The following is a 16210-nucleotide window of genomic DNA, read 5'->3' as shown; positions in this document are numbered from 1 at the left end:
CTTAGCCCTGCTTGATAGTAACAACATCAGAAGGTGTCATAACATTGTCAACATTAGAACTCCCACTGGTGCAGATGAACTGGTGATCAGCTGGTATATTTTGCTAAGTTTCCCTAGAAAGCAGGTTACCTGAAAAGCAAAGGCTCTGGTTGCCAAGCCCAATTGTCCTGGCAATCCAGCTTTAGGGAATAGAGTCAGATGAATCCATGGAGCCTATGATAATGGTAGATAATCAGCTGAACATGGGCTGCCAGTGCAATGCTGTAACTAAGAGTGAATACAGTCCGTGGAGATAAAAGGATATATCAAGTAAGAGTAAGGAGGTGGTATTACCACTGTATATGACATAAATGAGACCATTACTGGAGTACTAGGTCCAGTTCTGATGTCCATATTTCAAAGAAGATGTCAAACAGTTGGAAGGGATTCAGCAAAGGGATATAAGAATGTAAGGTCTGTTTTCCAGACCCCAAATCAAAGAGAGACTTAAAAAGCTAAAGCTATTTCATTTATCCAAGAGAGAGTTAAGTGGTGACTTCGTCACACTCCACTAGTACCTCCATGGGGAAGAGAGTCAAATAGTAGATCTTTAATCTAGTAGAAAGAGCTAATGAGATCTAATTGCTGCAAGCTGAAGCTAGTCAAATTCAGACTAGAAATAACACGCTCATTTTAACAGATATCCTTATCTAGGGCTATGGTAGCGTCTCCATCACTTGGAGTCTTTAAATCAAGACTGGATATCTTTAAAAGATATGCTATCGCTCAAACAGATGTTACAGGCTTGATGCTCATATTGCTGTTTTGGCCTGTGTTAGATCATCATAATGGTTCCTTCGGGTCCTAAGTTTTATGAAACTATGGAGCTAATTGAGGAATCCCTTTGACATCTTATTGTGAGGGGCTAGTTCTTCACTTACTGAGTGATGTACTGCCAGCCACTAAAGAAGTTTAGGGAGGCAGAAACTCAAAGATTATTTGAGCGTGCTTAAGCGGACATCTCTTATTATTTATTGTTTTATGAGAGCATCTAGAGGTTCTGCATGTGGTTCCACTTACTGCGATAGCATGGCACTGCAGGGCTTTTCATTGCTACCCCGCCCCCTACTTTAGCCCTTCATGGTTTATCTATACCTTCTGTGGCCTAGCCTTCTGGTCAGGTCGCCTTCTAGTTCAGCCCCTCTACCAGGGTAACAAGTCTAGCAAAAAGAAAAGGAGTACTTGTGGCACCTTAGAGACTAACCAATTTATCTGAGCATAAGCTTCCGTGAGCTACAGCTCAGCTCACGAAAGCTCATGCTCAAATAAATTGGTTAGTCTCTAAGGTGCCACAAGTACTCCTTTTCTTTTTGCGAATACAGACTAACACGGCTGTTACTCTGAAGTCTAGCAAATTCCATATAAACATCCAAACAAATGGGTCTTCTGCCCCTCTTGGACTACATGAATGTTCCCGTCTCTTCACCCCTAGTCCCAGGCCTGGCAGAGTTCTATTTTCCTTAAGCCAAGGACTGCATTTCAGGGCTTTCCTTGGAGACCCTCTTTTCCAGCAGGTTTCCCGTCTTCCCTCTCCAGGACCTCCAACAGCTTCTTGTAGGGATGTCTCCACTTCTTATAGGTCCTACTTCAGAACTTCCTACAGAAGCTCAACATACTCCTCATGGGCAGCGGGTATCATAAGCAGGGGTAGGCTGTGCCTTCCCAAACAGCCCAGCGTGGCCCTGCCCATGCTCCGCCCTTAGGCCAGGCCCCCTCCTGCAGTTCCCAGCGCTCTGCCTTGGGCATGGCAGTTCTTGCTGGGGCCACGCTGCCCGGAGCTAGCCGGGTTGCCCGACTGCTGGGAGTGCTGCCGCCTAGCGCGCTGGGGCTGGCCACACCATCCTGTCATCTGGAGCACCAGGCTATCCGCGCCACCCAGAGCACCTGGGCTGGGGTCCTGGCTACTTGGTGGGGGTGCTCTGGGTTCCTGTGGGAGAGGGAGGGGGCAGATGGAGAGGGGCAGTGCCTTGGGCACAAGGGGAGGGGCCGGGGCTAGCCTCCCCCAACAGCTGGGTCACCGGCCACCCATGATGCTCCTTGTAGTCCCTTTTCAGGCTATTTTCATCAGACCTTTACCCAAGAGAGGAAATTTTCTCATCTAGGACTTCCTGCTTAAGTGAGTTCTCCTCTTTTCCCTGTGTAGTTCTCTTTGACCCTTTCACAGCTGAGATCTAGTTATAATTAAGTCACCAGAGCAGGATCAGCTGGAGGGCAACTTCTACATCACAGGCAAGGCTGAGCCAAACTTCCTGGTAAAGGGCCAGCACCCTGTGACAGATCCCAATCATGACTCAGGCCCCATTGTGCTTGTGACACACTATACCTTGGGTGAGTGTCTTGTAACCTCCATATTCCTTATCTGTATATAATTGTGATATCATATAAAGCATGCCTTATAAGATATCAGGGGAAAAGTTATGATCTGCTGAAAGTCATTTCTCTATCCATATATGTATATCATTAATGCATATGAAGTTATGAGAATTGTGTTGTATGGTTGTCACTTGCTGTAAATTGGGGAATCAGAAAGATATTAGGTCCACAGAGGCAACAGCAAGGAAAGTAACCAACACCTGGGCGGGGTGTCAAACAACCCAACAACAGCCATTGTCCAGGGAGGGAGCTACAATTCAGTGACTCACTTGCATGAGGCCACACCAAGGGAATTGCTCAACCTTGCCTGGAGACTTAGCAATGCCCCCAGACATGCCTGGAGTTGTGTTCTCCAAGCAAATGGGACTGAGGGTATAAAAACAGAACACAGGGGCCTCATGCTTGGCCTTTCTCCTGCCCACACCTATGCTGTAAGCAACTAAGACACTCAGAAGAAGACTAAAGACTCCAACAGAGGAGGCTCGCCCATGTTTAAGGGACAAACCTATATATTAAGGACTGCAATATCCAGTGGGGTGAGAAAAACTGCTTAATCTAGATGTGGCCCAGTCTAATAGGGTTGAGAGTTTAGACTGCGGTGTTTATATTTTCTTTTCTTTTAGTAACTAACTCTGACTTTTTGCTTATCTTTTGTAGTCAGTAAATTTAACTGTTTATCTTTACCAGTGACTTTGCCTGAAGTGTGTGGTAAATCTGCTCAGGTTACAAAGGCTGGTGTATATCCACTTTCCATTGATGAAGTAGTGAATCAATTAATAAATTTGCACTGCTCGTCTTGAGCAGGGCAAGATGGTATATTCCTGAGGTACAGTGATAGGATCTGGGGGGATTTGGCTATGGTGCCTTTCCTTGTGTGATTCATGAGTGGCTCTGGGAGCATTCATGCAATCAAGCTGGGTGTGGGGTCTCCCCATGCGGTTGTGCTGAGTGATAACAGCACCTGTAGGGCGTTGCTGCTGGTCACTAGCAAGGCACTGTGAGAGACAACCCAGGCTGGAGAGAGTTCAGGGGGCACAGTGATCCCACAGTCCCAAGCTGCACCCCAGCGATCCCCATCACAGTTCTAACCCTTGTACAAACATGTAGTTAGAGACAGCCCCAGCCCTGAAGAGCTGTTCAAGACAGATCAGCAAAGCAGTCTTTTATATCAATAATTGGAGTTTATTTCTCCTTGAAAGAATTGATAGAGCCCAAAAATTGAGTGAGGAGCTCTATCTCACTGACCTTAGGAACTAACCATCTGTCAGGAAGAGAAAAAAATGGATTGAGGGGAGGGATAGGAATAACTATAGATAGATGTGGTTCCTTTAATGCGGTAATGATGGCTCAGAAACCCTTTAAATGAATATGCACTAGCAAATGTTTAACCTTTAGGTTTAGTTTGTGTTTATGTTCCAAACAAACATAATTAGGGAAGCTTAAATATTTATGTGAACCCAATCGTTCCCCCTCTGAATGTTAAGCATATGTTTACATGCTTATTATGTCTAATACCAGAAAGTTCAACGTTTCTCATGTTTATGTGTAATTTGCACTTTGGCATTCATGTTTTTTAAATACCACATTGAACAGTATATTTAAATAGGCAAACAACATCTACCAACGCTTCTTTCCTGCAGAAGATGCTTAATGGGCTAACTAGCAGGTTTGAAAACCTCCCTCCTTGTCCCTTACAAAACCGCACAGCCAGAGCTTGCCCTAGACCAAATGGTGCCCCAGGCAAGGAGTGTCTTTTGCGCACACACCCCTTCCATTTATTAAACTTTTGAATACCTTATTTTTTCTACACCACCCCAAGCCCAGCGTCCCTTCAAGCCCAGCACCCCAGGAGGTCACCTGGGTCGCCTGCCCCTAAATCCAGCCCTGCCCACAGCCCAGCTTAAATGTTTGAGGTGGGGGTTGGAGAAGAGATGTATCCTTATGAGCAATAACATCTTACTTGGCCACAGGAATCTCTTGTATGTATTTAAATATGTCCTGTTAGTTTGGCATTTTCAGGTTGAATGCAAGATTGCTACGAAGAGGTTAATAAACTGTGGCTAAACAAGTTAGTTTGCACTGTGGCTATTGCAGCAAATTTGTAGGACATCAGTTAGTATAAACATTTCTGTTACCACTGAGATTTTACCTCTGTACAGAAAAGCGGTAGTTCAAAGTACACTATCAAAGTCAGTTATTAACAAGGAGTCAGGTAACAGGCATTTTGACATTGCATTTTTTTTACATCAGCAAAGAACGTGCTGAATGAGGCATTTCAAGGGCCCAATCCAACAATCTTATCTGGGAGCTTGGACCACTCATTTTAATGGAACTTTGCGGGATTGGGGCCAAAGCTTGTCATATACCAACATTCCATCAGTAGGCCTTGAGAGGCCGATGCAATACTGATGAAAACCAAGCCACATCGGCCTTATTGCACTTTCTCTTTTCTTTACATTTATTTTTAGGGATTTGTTTCTAGTGAAAGAAAATAGTAGCTGGAAATATGGAACAAGAGTAGCGATAACTGAGGGAGGAGAGTGACGCAGTTATTTCCTGAAAGATCTGGAGTTCCTTAAATCAAAATGTTGTACAATAAGGCCCTGATCCTAGCACTTGTTAAGACACAGAATCCAGTCTCAGCATGTAGTGGGCTCTGTGGAAAACCTCAAAGGATTTTTTTATTGTGTATAACTAAATCATGGACTAGTTGGCACAGGAAAGGGGAACACAGATTCATTTTTCCTCTGGAAAAAACCTACTATTGGCTAGGTCAGGATTCCATGGGGATGGCTGAAGGGATGTACTTGTGTAGTACTGCACTTTGTGGCTTCTTTCAGCAGTTGCAGTGTTCCTCCAACTAGTGCTGTCTAGACTCGCCTGCTAGGAAGCTGGATAACTTGTTTAACCCATGGGCCCTCACTTTGCACAAGAGGTGGTGCATAGGTCATCAGTACATTTCAGGGTTGTCTTAAGCACTTCAGAGAATTCCTGTCCTGCTACTTGCATAAGAAAAGAGGCTCCTTGTGCCCTTTCCACACCTGAACAGCATAGGGCAGGATTTAGTCCAAAATAAGAAAAAGGAGTACTTGTGGCACCTTAGAGACTAACAAATTTATCTGAGCATAAGCTTTCGTGAGCTCACGAAAGCTTATGCTCAGATAAATTTGTTAGTCTCTAAGGTGCCACAAGTACTCCTTTTTCTTTTTGCGGATACAGACTAACACAGCTGCTACTCTGAAATCCATAGTAAGAGTGAGCAAGAGACCATGAAACAGAGGAGTCACTTCTGTTAAGTGTGACAGTTCATAAGACAATATCTTGTTTGTATAAACTTCCATCCCCATGTTAGACCATTTATTTATAGTACATTTTGTCTCCCTTTAACAAAAACAATATAAATTAATTGTAGGTGCTGGCCTGACATCTGGTGGCCGAGACAGCTGTAGCAACACTCAGAAAGCTTCAAGACTAGAAGCTACTTGCAAGTTTGGCAGATGTGAGGTATGGCATTAAGTGATGTGACCTACAATTATAAAATAGAAAAAGCAGCACTTTACTTTGAAACCCGGGTCTTTCCACATGTCTGCTGCACCATTTAAATACCTACACATAATTTCCTTTTGCTAACCATGGTGCATTTTTTTTATTCTGCTTTTACTACTAGTGCAATGTGAGTGCTAAAAGGGTAGGCAACCCTCTCAAAAGCCTGTCCAAAAAGAGCATGACTTCAGGGCGCTATGGGCACAGAGTCTGTCCATGCAGAGAGCAGCTTGCTGGGTCGGGGCCTAAAACATAGCATCTGAAACCCTCTGTATCTAAGGGACAGCCAAAGTGTAAGAAGGCAAACAGACAGAGAGAAGGTAAGTGATTTATAAGTCACACAGCAGGTCAGTTGTAGAGCCAGGAATAGAACCTATATCCCCATAGTCAGGGCTGACCTTAGGGATGAGCGGGCTGGCCCCCCACAGGGCGTGGTACTCAAAAGAGCACCATGCTGGTGCCTCCCACCCACTTGACCTGCCCACAGCTAGTAGGGCTTAGAGGTAGTCAGGCAGGTGCAAGCAGTGTCTGGAGAGGAGGGATGGACCAAGCTGCAGGGGGCAGATGGACCAGCCAGGTAACTCCTCTGAAGTGGGGGTGCCCCTCCACCCCTACTGCCCTGCTCCATTGCCATCTACAGCCACTGCTGGTCCTGTCCCACTCCACCCAACCATGGAGCAGCCCCAGCCAATCTCAGACCTGGAGCCTGCCTTCTGTGCACTGTGCAGGGCGGGGGCGCTGATGTCAGGGCGTCCCCTTCCTTCCACCTGCATACCTGGTCTCCGGTGGGTGTCGGGGGGAGCATATCTGTCCTGGTGCCTCTGGGTGCAGAGTGGAAGCTACCGACCCTGCTGTTCAGGCTTCTGAATGCTCTTCTTAAAGAGACTGCATGCTGACACACTCAGGCACACACACCCCAACACATACACTCCCCCACTCTCATTCTCTCGCACACAGCACAACACACACACACACTCCGTCCAATGCTCAGAGCTGGGTGCCTGGTCAGCACTGGCTGCCCAGCCGGTGCTCAATTTGTATTGAAAGAGAGCCCTGGAACAAATTAAGCAGTGGGGCCTGGAGATGATGGGAGGTGGGGGAGAGTTGTGGAGGTCAGGGGGAATGGGGTGCCAAACTAAAAGTTTGTCCAGGCTGCCATTTTACCTAAGGCTGGCCCTGCCCACAGTGCCAACCCTCTGATCTGTCCACTAAGCTATACTGCCTCTATTAGTCAGTAGACAGCCTGTGTAATTGATTTCCTGGCTCAGGGTCTGTGATCATGCTGCCTGGATAGGCCATGCTTAGAATGCCAACTCAGGGCAGGCTGCAAGAAATAGGGCAGACAATCCCGAAAACTGGTGGTTTATTCTATAATTAGATTCACCAAGCCAGTAGCAAAACAGCTTCTGTAATACCACACTGGTTAACCAGAAGTCAAATACTGTCCCCTTTAGGCAATCCAGCCCTCTGCTCCTATCTAGACAGCCAAGTCTAATATAGTGAGGGGTTACTGAAAACCTTATTTGCCATACTTAAAGTTCTGCCAGTTCCCAAAGGCACAGACACATTGCCCATCTCAATGAATATTTCAGATCTCGCCCAAATACACGCTTACAGCCAATCCTAAATCTAAGTTTTATTAATAAAAGAAAGTTATATATGGTTAAGAGATCAATATACTTACAAATGTGTGTAAAGCCCTTGGTCAGTTTCATAGCAAAGATGATGAGGCTGCTGATTTGTAAAAGTCTTTCTGGAATCAATTTAAAAGGCTATACTCCAATAGGCAGTCTAGGTGTAGAATTTGTTCAAATTCTTCCATAGAATTCCAGGATAAATACAAAGTAAACCTGGATTGTGGCTTAGTCTTGTTGCTAAGTAAGCCATCCTGTGGCTTAGTCTTTCCCTGTCAAAGTTTAAGTAGATCTGAGATAAAAAGGATCAGGCTAGAAGATTCTTTTATAGTTGAAGCAAACTGGACACTCACAGGTAACTCCACCATGTGGGCTTTGATGAAAGCAAGCTGACAGTTTGATCTCTACCTAATGGGTCCTTTCTCAGACAATACAGTTAGCAGTAGCCATTCAAACTATCGAAACAGTTGACAGGTAGTTTACGGTGTGAAATCACAAGTTTCAAAGAGAAATGAGGACATATTATTACTCCACAAGCTCCATCTAGATGTTAATAGATCTTTTTGATCTCTGAGTCTATAGAATTGAGTAATAAAGAATCATAAGACAGGAACAGGATTTAGTGTTTGCAAGCTAACTAGATCACATTGTTAAACTTCCAACAAAAGATACAGGTAAACACGTAAAACTACATGTAGCAACTATTCTTTGATTCTTAACAATACAAAGTAATGGGTTGGAGATTATTAGCCTGATTAACATTTCTTTGATATCCACACACAAGTAAATTGTGTGGTTTCAACTGTAAGGTAATGTAAATTGTTATCCATCATACACAGGTTGGCTGTTCTGTCAGCGTCATAGAGTCTTAGTGAAAACCCTGACATTTTCAAATTAGGATTTTCAGACATTTGTTCAGAGGAGGATTGTTTTTTCCTTAATCAAAACATGTAAAATGAATTTTTTTGTTTTCTTGGAAAACTGGCCATTCTGAAGAAAGTAAAAATGTCCAGCCTGCGATTTGGGGGTGGGTGGGAAAGGAGGCAAAGTTTTCAATTTTTGGTTAAAACTGTGTGAACATTTGTTTTTTAGCACTTTGGCTCATTTCATATTGAAATCTCCCCAGGACTTTGACACATCACCACCCTACATATTACCTAATTAATAGTGATTTTAACATGGTATTGCCATTCGTTGTATTAATTATACAGTGTACACTTGGTATAACGTATTGTGTGCGTTATTTTACTTACTACTGCGCATTTAATTTTAACATGATTCACTTTATGCATTATTTTAATACTAATGTCATTCCCTGAATGTGTGTTTCTTATGCGTGTCCTGCTTGTCTCTGCATTGATGGTCATGACCAGGGCCGGCTCCAGCTGTTGGGGCGGCGGCAATTCGGCGGCGGCTGCTTGGGGCGGCAAAATTGCTAGAGCCGCCCCTGGTCGTGACCCCTCGGCTATGGGGGCTCCCGGGGAGCTGGGCGGGTGGCTCAGTCTGTGCATTGGCTGCAGCAGCCGCAGCGCCCAGCAGGTGGCAGCATGAAGCGCCCAGGGGCTGCTGATTGTCCCTGCCCGCAGCCCGTAGCGTGGCGAGTGGGCGCTGTGGACTGTGCCCTGCCCGGCTGCGGCCCTGCTCCCCCGGCGGCGCCCGGCCATGGCCTCCGGCAGCGCCATCCAGATCCCCAGCCGCCTGCCGCTGCTGCTCACCCACGAGGGGGTCCTGCTGCCTGGCTCCACCATGCGCAGCAGCGTGGACTCGCCGCGGAACATGCAGCTGGTGCGGAGCCGGCTGCTGAAGGGCACCTCGCTGAAGAGCACCATCATCGGGGTGATCCCCAACACCAGCGACCCCGCCTCCGACTGCGACGAGCTGCCTTCCCTGCACCGGTGAGGGCCCCGGCCGGGACCCCCAGATCCCCCCTCTACCCGGCCGGGCCCCCCAGGTCCCCCCCCGCCTCTTCCCCTGCCCGCCCGGTCCCCCTCTACCTCATACACCCTGCCCGGCGGGGCTCCAACATCCTCTCCCTGCCTTTCTTCTCCTGCCATGCACCCCCTGCCCAGCCGGGCATCCCCTGCCCTGCTGCCGCGGCCGCACACTTCCTGCCCGGCCTGTACCAGGCTCTCTCCTTCCCTGCCCTCGCCGCCGCCACCCCCCACCACCACCTGGGTACCCTATTTCCTGCCTTCTCCCCACCACACTCACTCCTTCCAGGCTACCACCATCCTCAACCCCTGCCTCCTTCACCCACGCACCCTCTGTCCGGGCCTCCTTGCCCCAGGCCTGGTCCCCCACCTGGTGCCCCTTACACTACTACTGGTTGGAAAGAGAATGGCAAAATATTAGAGGAGGGATAGAAGAACATAAAATCATTATTTTTTTTCAACTGAAACTTGCAAAAAATTAATCCTGGGTCATTGAAAGAATATGGTGTTTATTTGTGACTTATTCTTATTCAAATGAGTAATGTGATTGGAATGGATCCTGCAAACACTTACACACCTGAATACTTTAGTTACATGAGTTGTCTCATGAGCAAAATAGGTTGCATCCATTGGGACGACTTGTACATAAGTGTAAGGTGTATATAGCCCATTGATATCAATGGGCCTACTCCCACTTTTTTGTTGCAGGAGCCAACGTTTTGTTTTAATCTGTTCCGTAAATGTAACTTTACAGACAATTTTAAGTTACTTAAGTCACTTATACCAGTGTAATTACATTGACCTGAAATGGAGTAGCACCTGACTTACAATAGTGTGTGATTGTACTAAGGCCCAGACTCCCTCTCAAAGAACTTAAATATTAAAATGCAACACCTCAGTCTTCCAAAGTCTTACTCACACAAGTAAATTTAAAGCACATGAGTTCCCACTGAGTTCAGTTGGACTCGTTCATAAAGTTATACGTGTATGCAGGTTTGGGCCCTAAATTATGTTTATTGTGGTTAGCTTTGTTTCTTGAGGTTTCGGTTTGATTTCTTTTTAATGCAGTATGAATTTTTGATATATAAATGTTGGAAGTAAATTAGTTTGATTGTTGGGGTAAAATGCTCAGCTGAATGCTTGCAAATAACATGAATTTTTGGAATGTTTTCAGGATTGGCACTGCTGCACTGGCAGTTCAGGTGGTTGGCAGCAACTGGCCTAAACCACATTACACCTTGCTAATTACTGGCCTCTGCAGATTTCAAATCTTGCAATTGCTCAAAGAAAAACCATATCCCATTGCTGAGGTCGAACAGTTGGACCGACTCGAACGATTTACCAACCAGACTAAATCTGAGGAGGAATTGGGAGAGCTGTCAGAAGAGTTCTACAAATATGCAGTACAGGTTAGTTGCTTTAATATTTTAGAACAGCGGTTCTCCAACTGTGGGTTGGGACCCCATTTTAATGGGGTTGCCAGTGCTGACTGAGGTTACAGGCCTCCTGCCTGGAGCTGAAGCCCTTTGGCTTTGCCCCCGGCCCCCTGGCCTGGGGAGATGGAGCTTTGGCTCCCCCTCCATCCCCCCCAGGATGGTGGGACTTGGGTGGGCTCAAGCTTCGGTCCCCCCTCATGGGGTTGTGCAGTAATTTTTGTTGTCAGAAGGGGGTTGCGGTGCAATGAAGTTTGAAGACCCCTGTTCTAGAACTGTTTTTGTTTATATTTAGTAAGTTTGTATTTTGAGTACTGCCTTGTCCTTAAATCGGGGTCTCAAACTCCCAGCCCACGGGCCATCTGCGGCCTGAGAACCTCTCCAGTGTGGCCCTCCGGGCTCCAGCAATTTTGGGGCCGGGTCTCTCCCTTGGCCCTGCTGCTGACCCTGGGTGCTCCCCATACCCGCCCGGGGCCCCGCCCACCACCAGCAGCATAGTACTGCGGAGCTGAGCAACTTCCTGTGCACTCGCTCCAGTGGCTGTCGGCCCCTCCCTAAGCCTTAGGCAGGTGGCGGGCGGAGTTTGGGGGGGCGGGTTCTGGGCAACATGAGTGACGTTGGCCCTCTGGGAGGATTTGAGGACTGGCATTGGCCCTAAGGTACATTGAATTTGAGACCCCTGCCTTAAACCCTCTTGCTATTTGGTTTGAAAGATCCTATATGCTAAGATCCTGATCCTATTTTGAGTTCCATGTGGGAACATCCTGTGCTATGCACAGTTTGTTACAAGATTTGGGACTAGGTCATTTACTAGGAAATAGCAACGCCTGTGTTATCTCATGACAAAATCACAGACTTTCTTGAACATTAAGTAGGCCTAGCCCTTATTCACTACTTGGGCCCAGATTCACAAAGGAACTTAGGTGTGGCGATACATCACCATGCCTAACTAAAAGGTGCTTAGAAAATCACTGGGGCTCTCTAAGCCTGAGTTTAAATGCTCAGGCTTCCTATACAACGAATGGAAGGAGATGGTTCTCTTATTTTAAGGCACCAAATACAGCTACAACAACACTTCATACTCAGAATAAATAGGATTAACAAGGGCCAGCATGCTAGGTGGCTCCCTGGCTGAGCTAGCTGATGTAAGATGCCAAAGAGAGGGCATCTCTCTGTCTCTCTCAGAGAGGTCATTGCCTAAATCCAGGCTGCAGGGAGGCATCTGCCTCTGCTTGAGCTTCTTAGCTAAAAACCCTCTCTTGATGTGGGAGAGCCCTGTTCAAGTCCCCTGTCCACCTGTGGGGGAGAAGAGATTTGAACAGTGGTCTCTCATTTCTCAGTTGAGTGGCCTAGCCAGTCCACTGTGGAATATTCTGATGTGGGGCTCCCTTAGTCTCTACTGTGACTAAATAATGAAAGAATCATTGGGCCAGAGAGAGATGGAGAAAGAGAAAAAGCATGAGAATGAGTTTGCAGCCTGGTGGTTAGAGCACTCACTGGCAGGTGGGAGACCCAGGGTCCGGTTTTCCTGTTCCAGTGACTCTTAAACTATTTATCCACAATGGACCGGCTTCAATAGGAAAGACTGAGGAAGCCCCACATCACAAAATCCTACAGCCCAGTGGTTAGGGCACTCAACTGAGAGGTGGCAGATCCCTGTTCAGATCCATGCTCCCCGCAGGTAGAGCGGGACTTGAGCCAGGGGTCTTCCTTGACCCAGGTGAGTACCCTGACAACTGGTCTAAAAGTTATGAGGGAGGTCCTCCTTCTTCCCCCACCAGCTGTTGCGTGTTAGCTCTGCTGCGGGATCCGGCCTGGGTCTCACAGGCAATTGAGGCAGAGGAACACCATCTTTCCCTGATTCATGCATTGCTGTGGGGCGTAGGTGTTTGGATACCTGGATGGGAGCTGCACTGCACATATGCACAGGCAGAAACATAGACACCGGGAGAACTTTTGCTGCAAAAATGTAGGTGCCTACAGGGTTTGGCGGCAGCTAAGTGTGGGTTTTATGAATCCCAGTGGGGTTTGATTCTGGGAGTGAAGAGATAAAGTCCTTTGGTGAATCTAGGCCTTGGATCAGACATAGCTAAGGAAAACTTGGACACTGCAAAAAAAGATGTTGGCTAGATTAGTGTTCAGAGGCACTAGGTTGCTGGAGGTGCTGTCTTTGGAATGGAATGTGATAACAGAGGTTCACAGCTGGTGGTATTAAAGTGTGGTTCTTTCCTGGAAAGTAATGAAAAATGGCATTGTGGGGTTCCATATTCATTGTTTTACACAGATTTCCATATCTGATTTCCTCTGAGAGTCAAGCAGGGTTCTTTCCATCTCCTGCATCATTCAAGTAATAAAAGAACTCTAAGCCAAATTGCAACTGAATAGTCATGTTGTCTTCAGATTAGGCCTTGGTGAAGGGCTGATTTCCACAGGTGGCATTGACAGTATAAAATGGGTGGTTATTTTTTAATTATTGTTTTTACGTTTGTGGGCACCATGGGAGAAGTGTTTGGTAGAAGAATTTGAATGAAGTGAGTGGTGGTGTCTTAGCAGACTCCATTTACAGAAGGGGAAAAAGTATGTTGAGTGGGTTTGTTGAAAGAAAAATAAATAAATTGGAAAAACTAAATAGAAGAAAAAGACTTAGCTTAACTTCTCCCCCAGCTTGCAACAACTTCCTATAGGTTGCACTAGGAGCACTGGGATCTAAAGTGTTTTTTGCTTATCCCAAAAATGGGAGAATTGGTTTTGTTTTCTTGTCCATGATCATTCTAGATTTTGACATCAAGTCTAGCAAACAGATACTGTCGACATTTAAAAATGTTTTATATCTGTGTGCTACAGCATGTCTTTTTGAGCCTTTCTATGAGCTCTGCTAAAAGAAAAGGATATGTTTGAGCAGGCATATTGAGCCCTGGGCATACTGAAGTCAGCAGTGACTCACATTGCTCTATGGCAACCCCTCCAACCCCATCCTCTACAGTCTTGACTGGCTGCCAGGGAAGTCTTCTCTTGACTAGTTCTGCTGGACTTCAGCAGCTGAAGCTTACTCCCACCAACCTACCTTTAGATGCTCCAGATTCATAGAACTATTGAAAATATTTTAAGATTGACTTGTTTTTTTTCCCTTGGTTTATTCCCTCATGATGTAATCCTCCTCCTCATTTGAAAATCTAGGATGGAAACATGGATAGAAATGACTGGAAGGTAGAGAAGGAAAGTATTGTTTTAAAAGAGGCGGGGTGTGGATCTTGGACACATGGCTAGAAGAAGCAGACGAGCAGAACTAAACATGTAGTCTTTCACCTCCCAAAATTATGCAATAACAAGACACATGATATACTTCACTTGCTTGTATGTTTATCCCTTTCCTCTGTTTAATTTTTTACTGAATTTAGATTGTAAACTCTCTGAGGCGGGGACTGTGTCTTCTTTGTATTCTGTGAAGGAGCCTACTACACTTCCAGACACTGGATAAATAATAAATCTTTGATAGTAAAGCTGTAGAATCAATTTCTGTTCTTATGCCAACCCTGTTGGTAGCATATGCATAATGTCTTGCAAAAGGTGTGGTGGTGATGGTGGTGGTGGTGTTGATGATGCTGGTCATCTTGATTTCAAGGACGACATTGACAATCCTAGTTTGTACTAATGGGTCTTTGGGTGATTCCATAGATCGATTCAAGAAGAACAGAATTTACCACACTGGCCACAGTCATTTGCCTAGTTGTAGTGCGTGAGTTGCACACTGTTTTTATGCCTGGCTCTGTATTTCCAGCTGCTCAACAGAATTCTTCTCAAAGTCATGGACATGCATCCTTGTTGCATGGTACCATGCAATACGATCAATCACCAGTTGCTCAAAGGTCGAGTCAGAAATTTTTGTTCGCACAGATTTTATTTCAGGGTGTCTTTGAAGCATTTCATTGGCCCTTCATGCTTACGATTGCCAGAGCTTAATTTGGTATACAAGAATTGTTTTGATAAATGGGTCTCAGGCATACGAACTGTGTGGCCAGTCTGTCTCAAGTGGGTGCAGATCAAATGAGCCTTGATGCTGACAAAATCGGACTTCTCCAGGACTTCCATGTTGGAAACCCAGACCTGCCATTCGATGCCCAGCAGAAAGTGTAATGGAACTCTTAGTGACCACAAATAATCAGAAATTTTATTTTATATCTCATTCAAAAGATGTCACTTACCAGGAATATAGTACTCAATATTGCCAAACTGGAGTGCTGGTTCAGTTCACTCAAGAGTGCCAGTAACCAAATTGCTGAGAGTACTGCTTGCAGCACTTTTGCGTTCTTTTGTCTTCTACCAAAGTGCTGACCACACCTGATGCTGCTTAACTTGTGAAATTTAACAAGATCACAGCCTAGGTGCTGCAGTTAAATAATCCCAGGCATTTTAGTAGTGCTGTGCATCGGAGCTATGTAAATCTTAAATGCACCTTAATATAATAGTTCTGACGGAACAAACTTGACTATTGTCATGTGTCGGGGTAAGCTTTAAGTTGTTCTATTTGTAACGAGAATATTATTAAAAGTCTGGTTAAGGTACTGCCCCTTAACCATAAAAAACAAAAATAAAAATCAAACAAAAAAACTACATAAATATTATTTTGTCTGAGGGATGCACAAATCTGAGATGTCAGAGAAAGTATCATAACTGTTCTAATCACATTTTATGGGATCAAGAAGATCTGGTACAATGTGAATGGGAGAGTTTTTGTGCTTTCTTCCTTTCTAACACTGAATAAAAGAGGTTGAGGAAAGCACTAAGAACTATAATAATATTTAGGGTCAATAGTCAAGTTTGTTCCGTCAGAACCTATTATATTAAGGTGCATTTAAGATTTACATAGCTCCGATGCACAGCACTACTAAAATGCCTGGGATTATTTAACTGCAGCACCTAGGCTGTGATCTTGTTAAATTTCACAAGTTAAGCAGCATCAGGCCTAGTCTGTCTCTGTCATAAGTATAAAGGGAAGGGTAAACACCTTTAAAATCCCTCCTGGCCAGAGGAAAAACCCTTTCACCTGTAAAGGATTAAGAAGCTAGGATAACCTCGCTGGCACCTGACCAAAATGACCAATGAGGAGACAAGATACTTTCAAAGCTGGAGCGGGGGAGAAACAAAGGTTCTCTCTGTCTGTGTGTTGTTTTTGCCAGGAACAGAAAAGGAATGGAGTCTTAGAACTTAGTAAGTAATCTAGCTAGATATGCGTTAGATTCTGTTTTGTTTAAATGGC

At 45.4% G+C, this 16210-nt stretch overlaps 1 protein-coding gene across 1 annotated transcript in view; it reads left to right on the top strand.

Annotated features, from left to right (window-relative positions):
* Positions 1-9171: 9171 nt before the first annotated feature.
* LONP2 (lon peptidase 2, peroxisomal) overlaps positions 9172-16210 on the top strand; it is a 90911-nt gene continuing 83872 nt past the window's right edge. Inside the window, exons 1-2 of the mRNA XM_084644892.1 lie at positions 9172-9484; positions 10695-10929. Coding sequence (XP_084501018.1) covers positions 9252-9484; positions 10695-10929 — 468 coding nt within the window. The 5' untranslated portion in view covers positions 9172-9251. The remainder of the gene's footprint in view (positions 9485-10694; positions 10930-16210) is intronic.

Source organism: Lepidochelys olivacea, assembly GCF_965140295.1.
Source record: "Lepidochelys olivacea isolate rLepOli2 genome assembly, chromosome: 12".
Classification (NCBI taxonomy): Eukaryota; Metazoa; Chordata; order Testudines; family Cheloniidae; genus Lepidochelys; species Lepidochelys olivacea.
The sequence above is the reverse complement of the archived record's forward strand: the minus strand, read 5'-3'. Positions and strand labels throughout refer to the sequence as shown.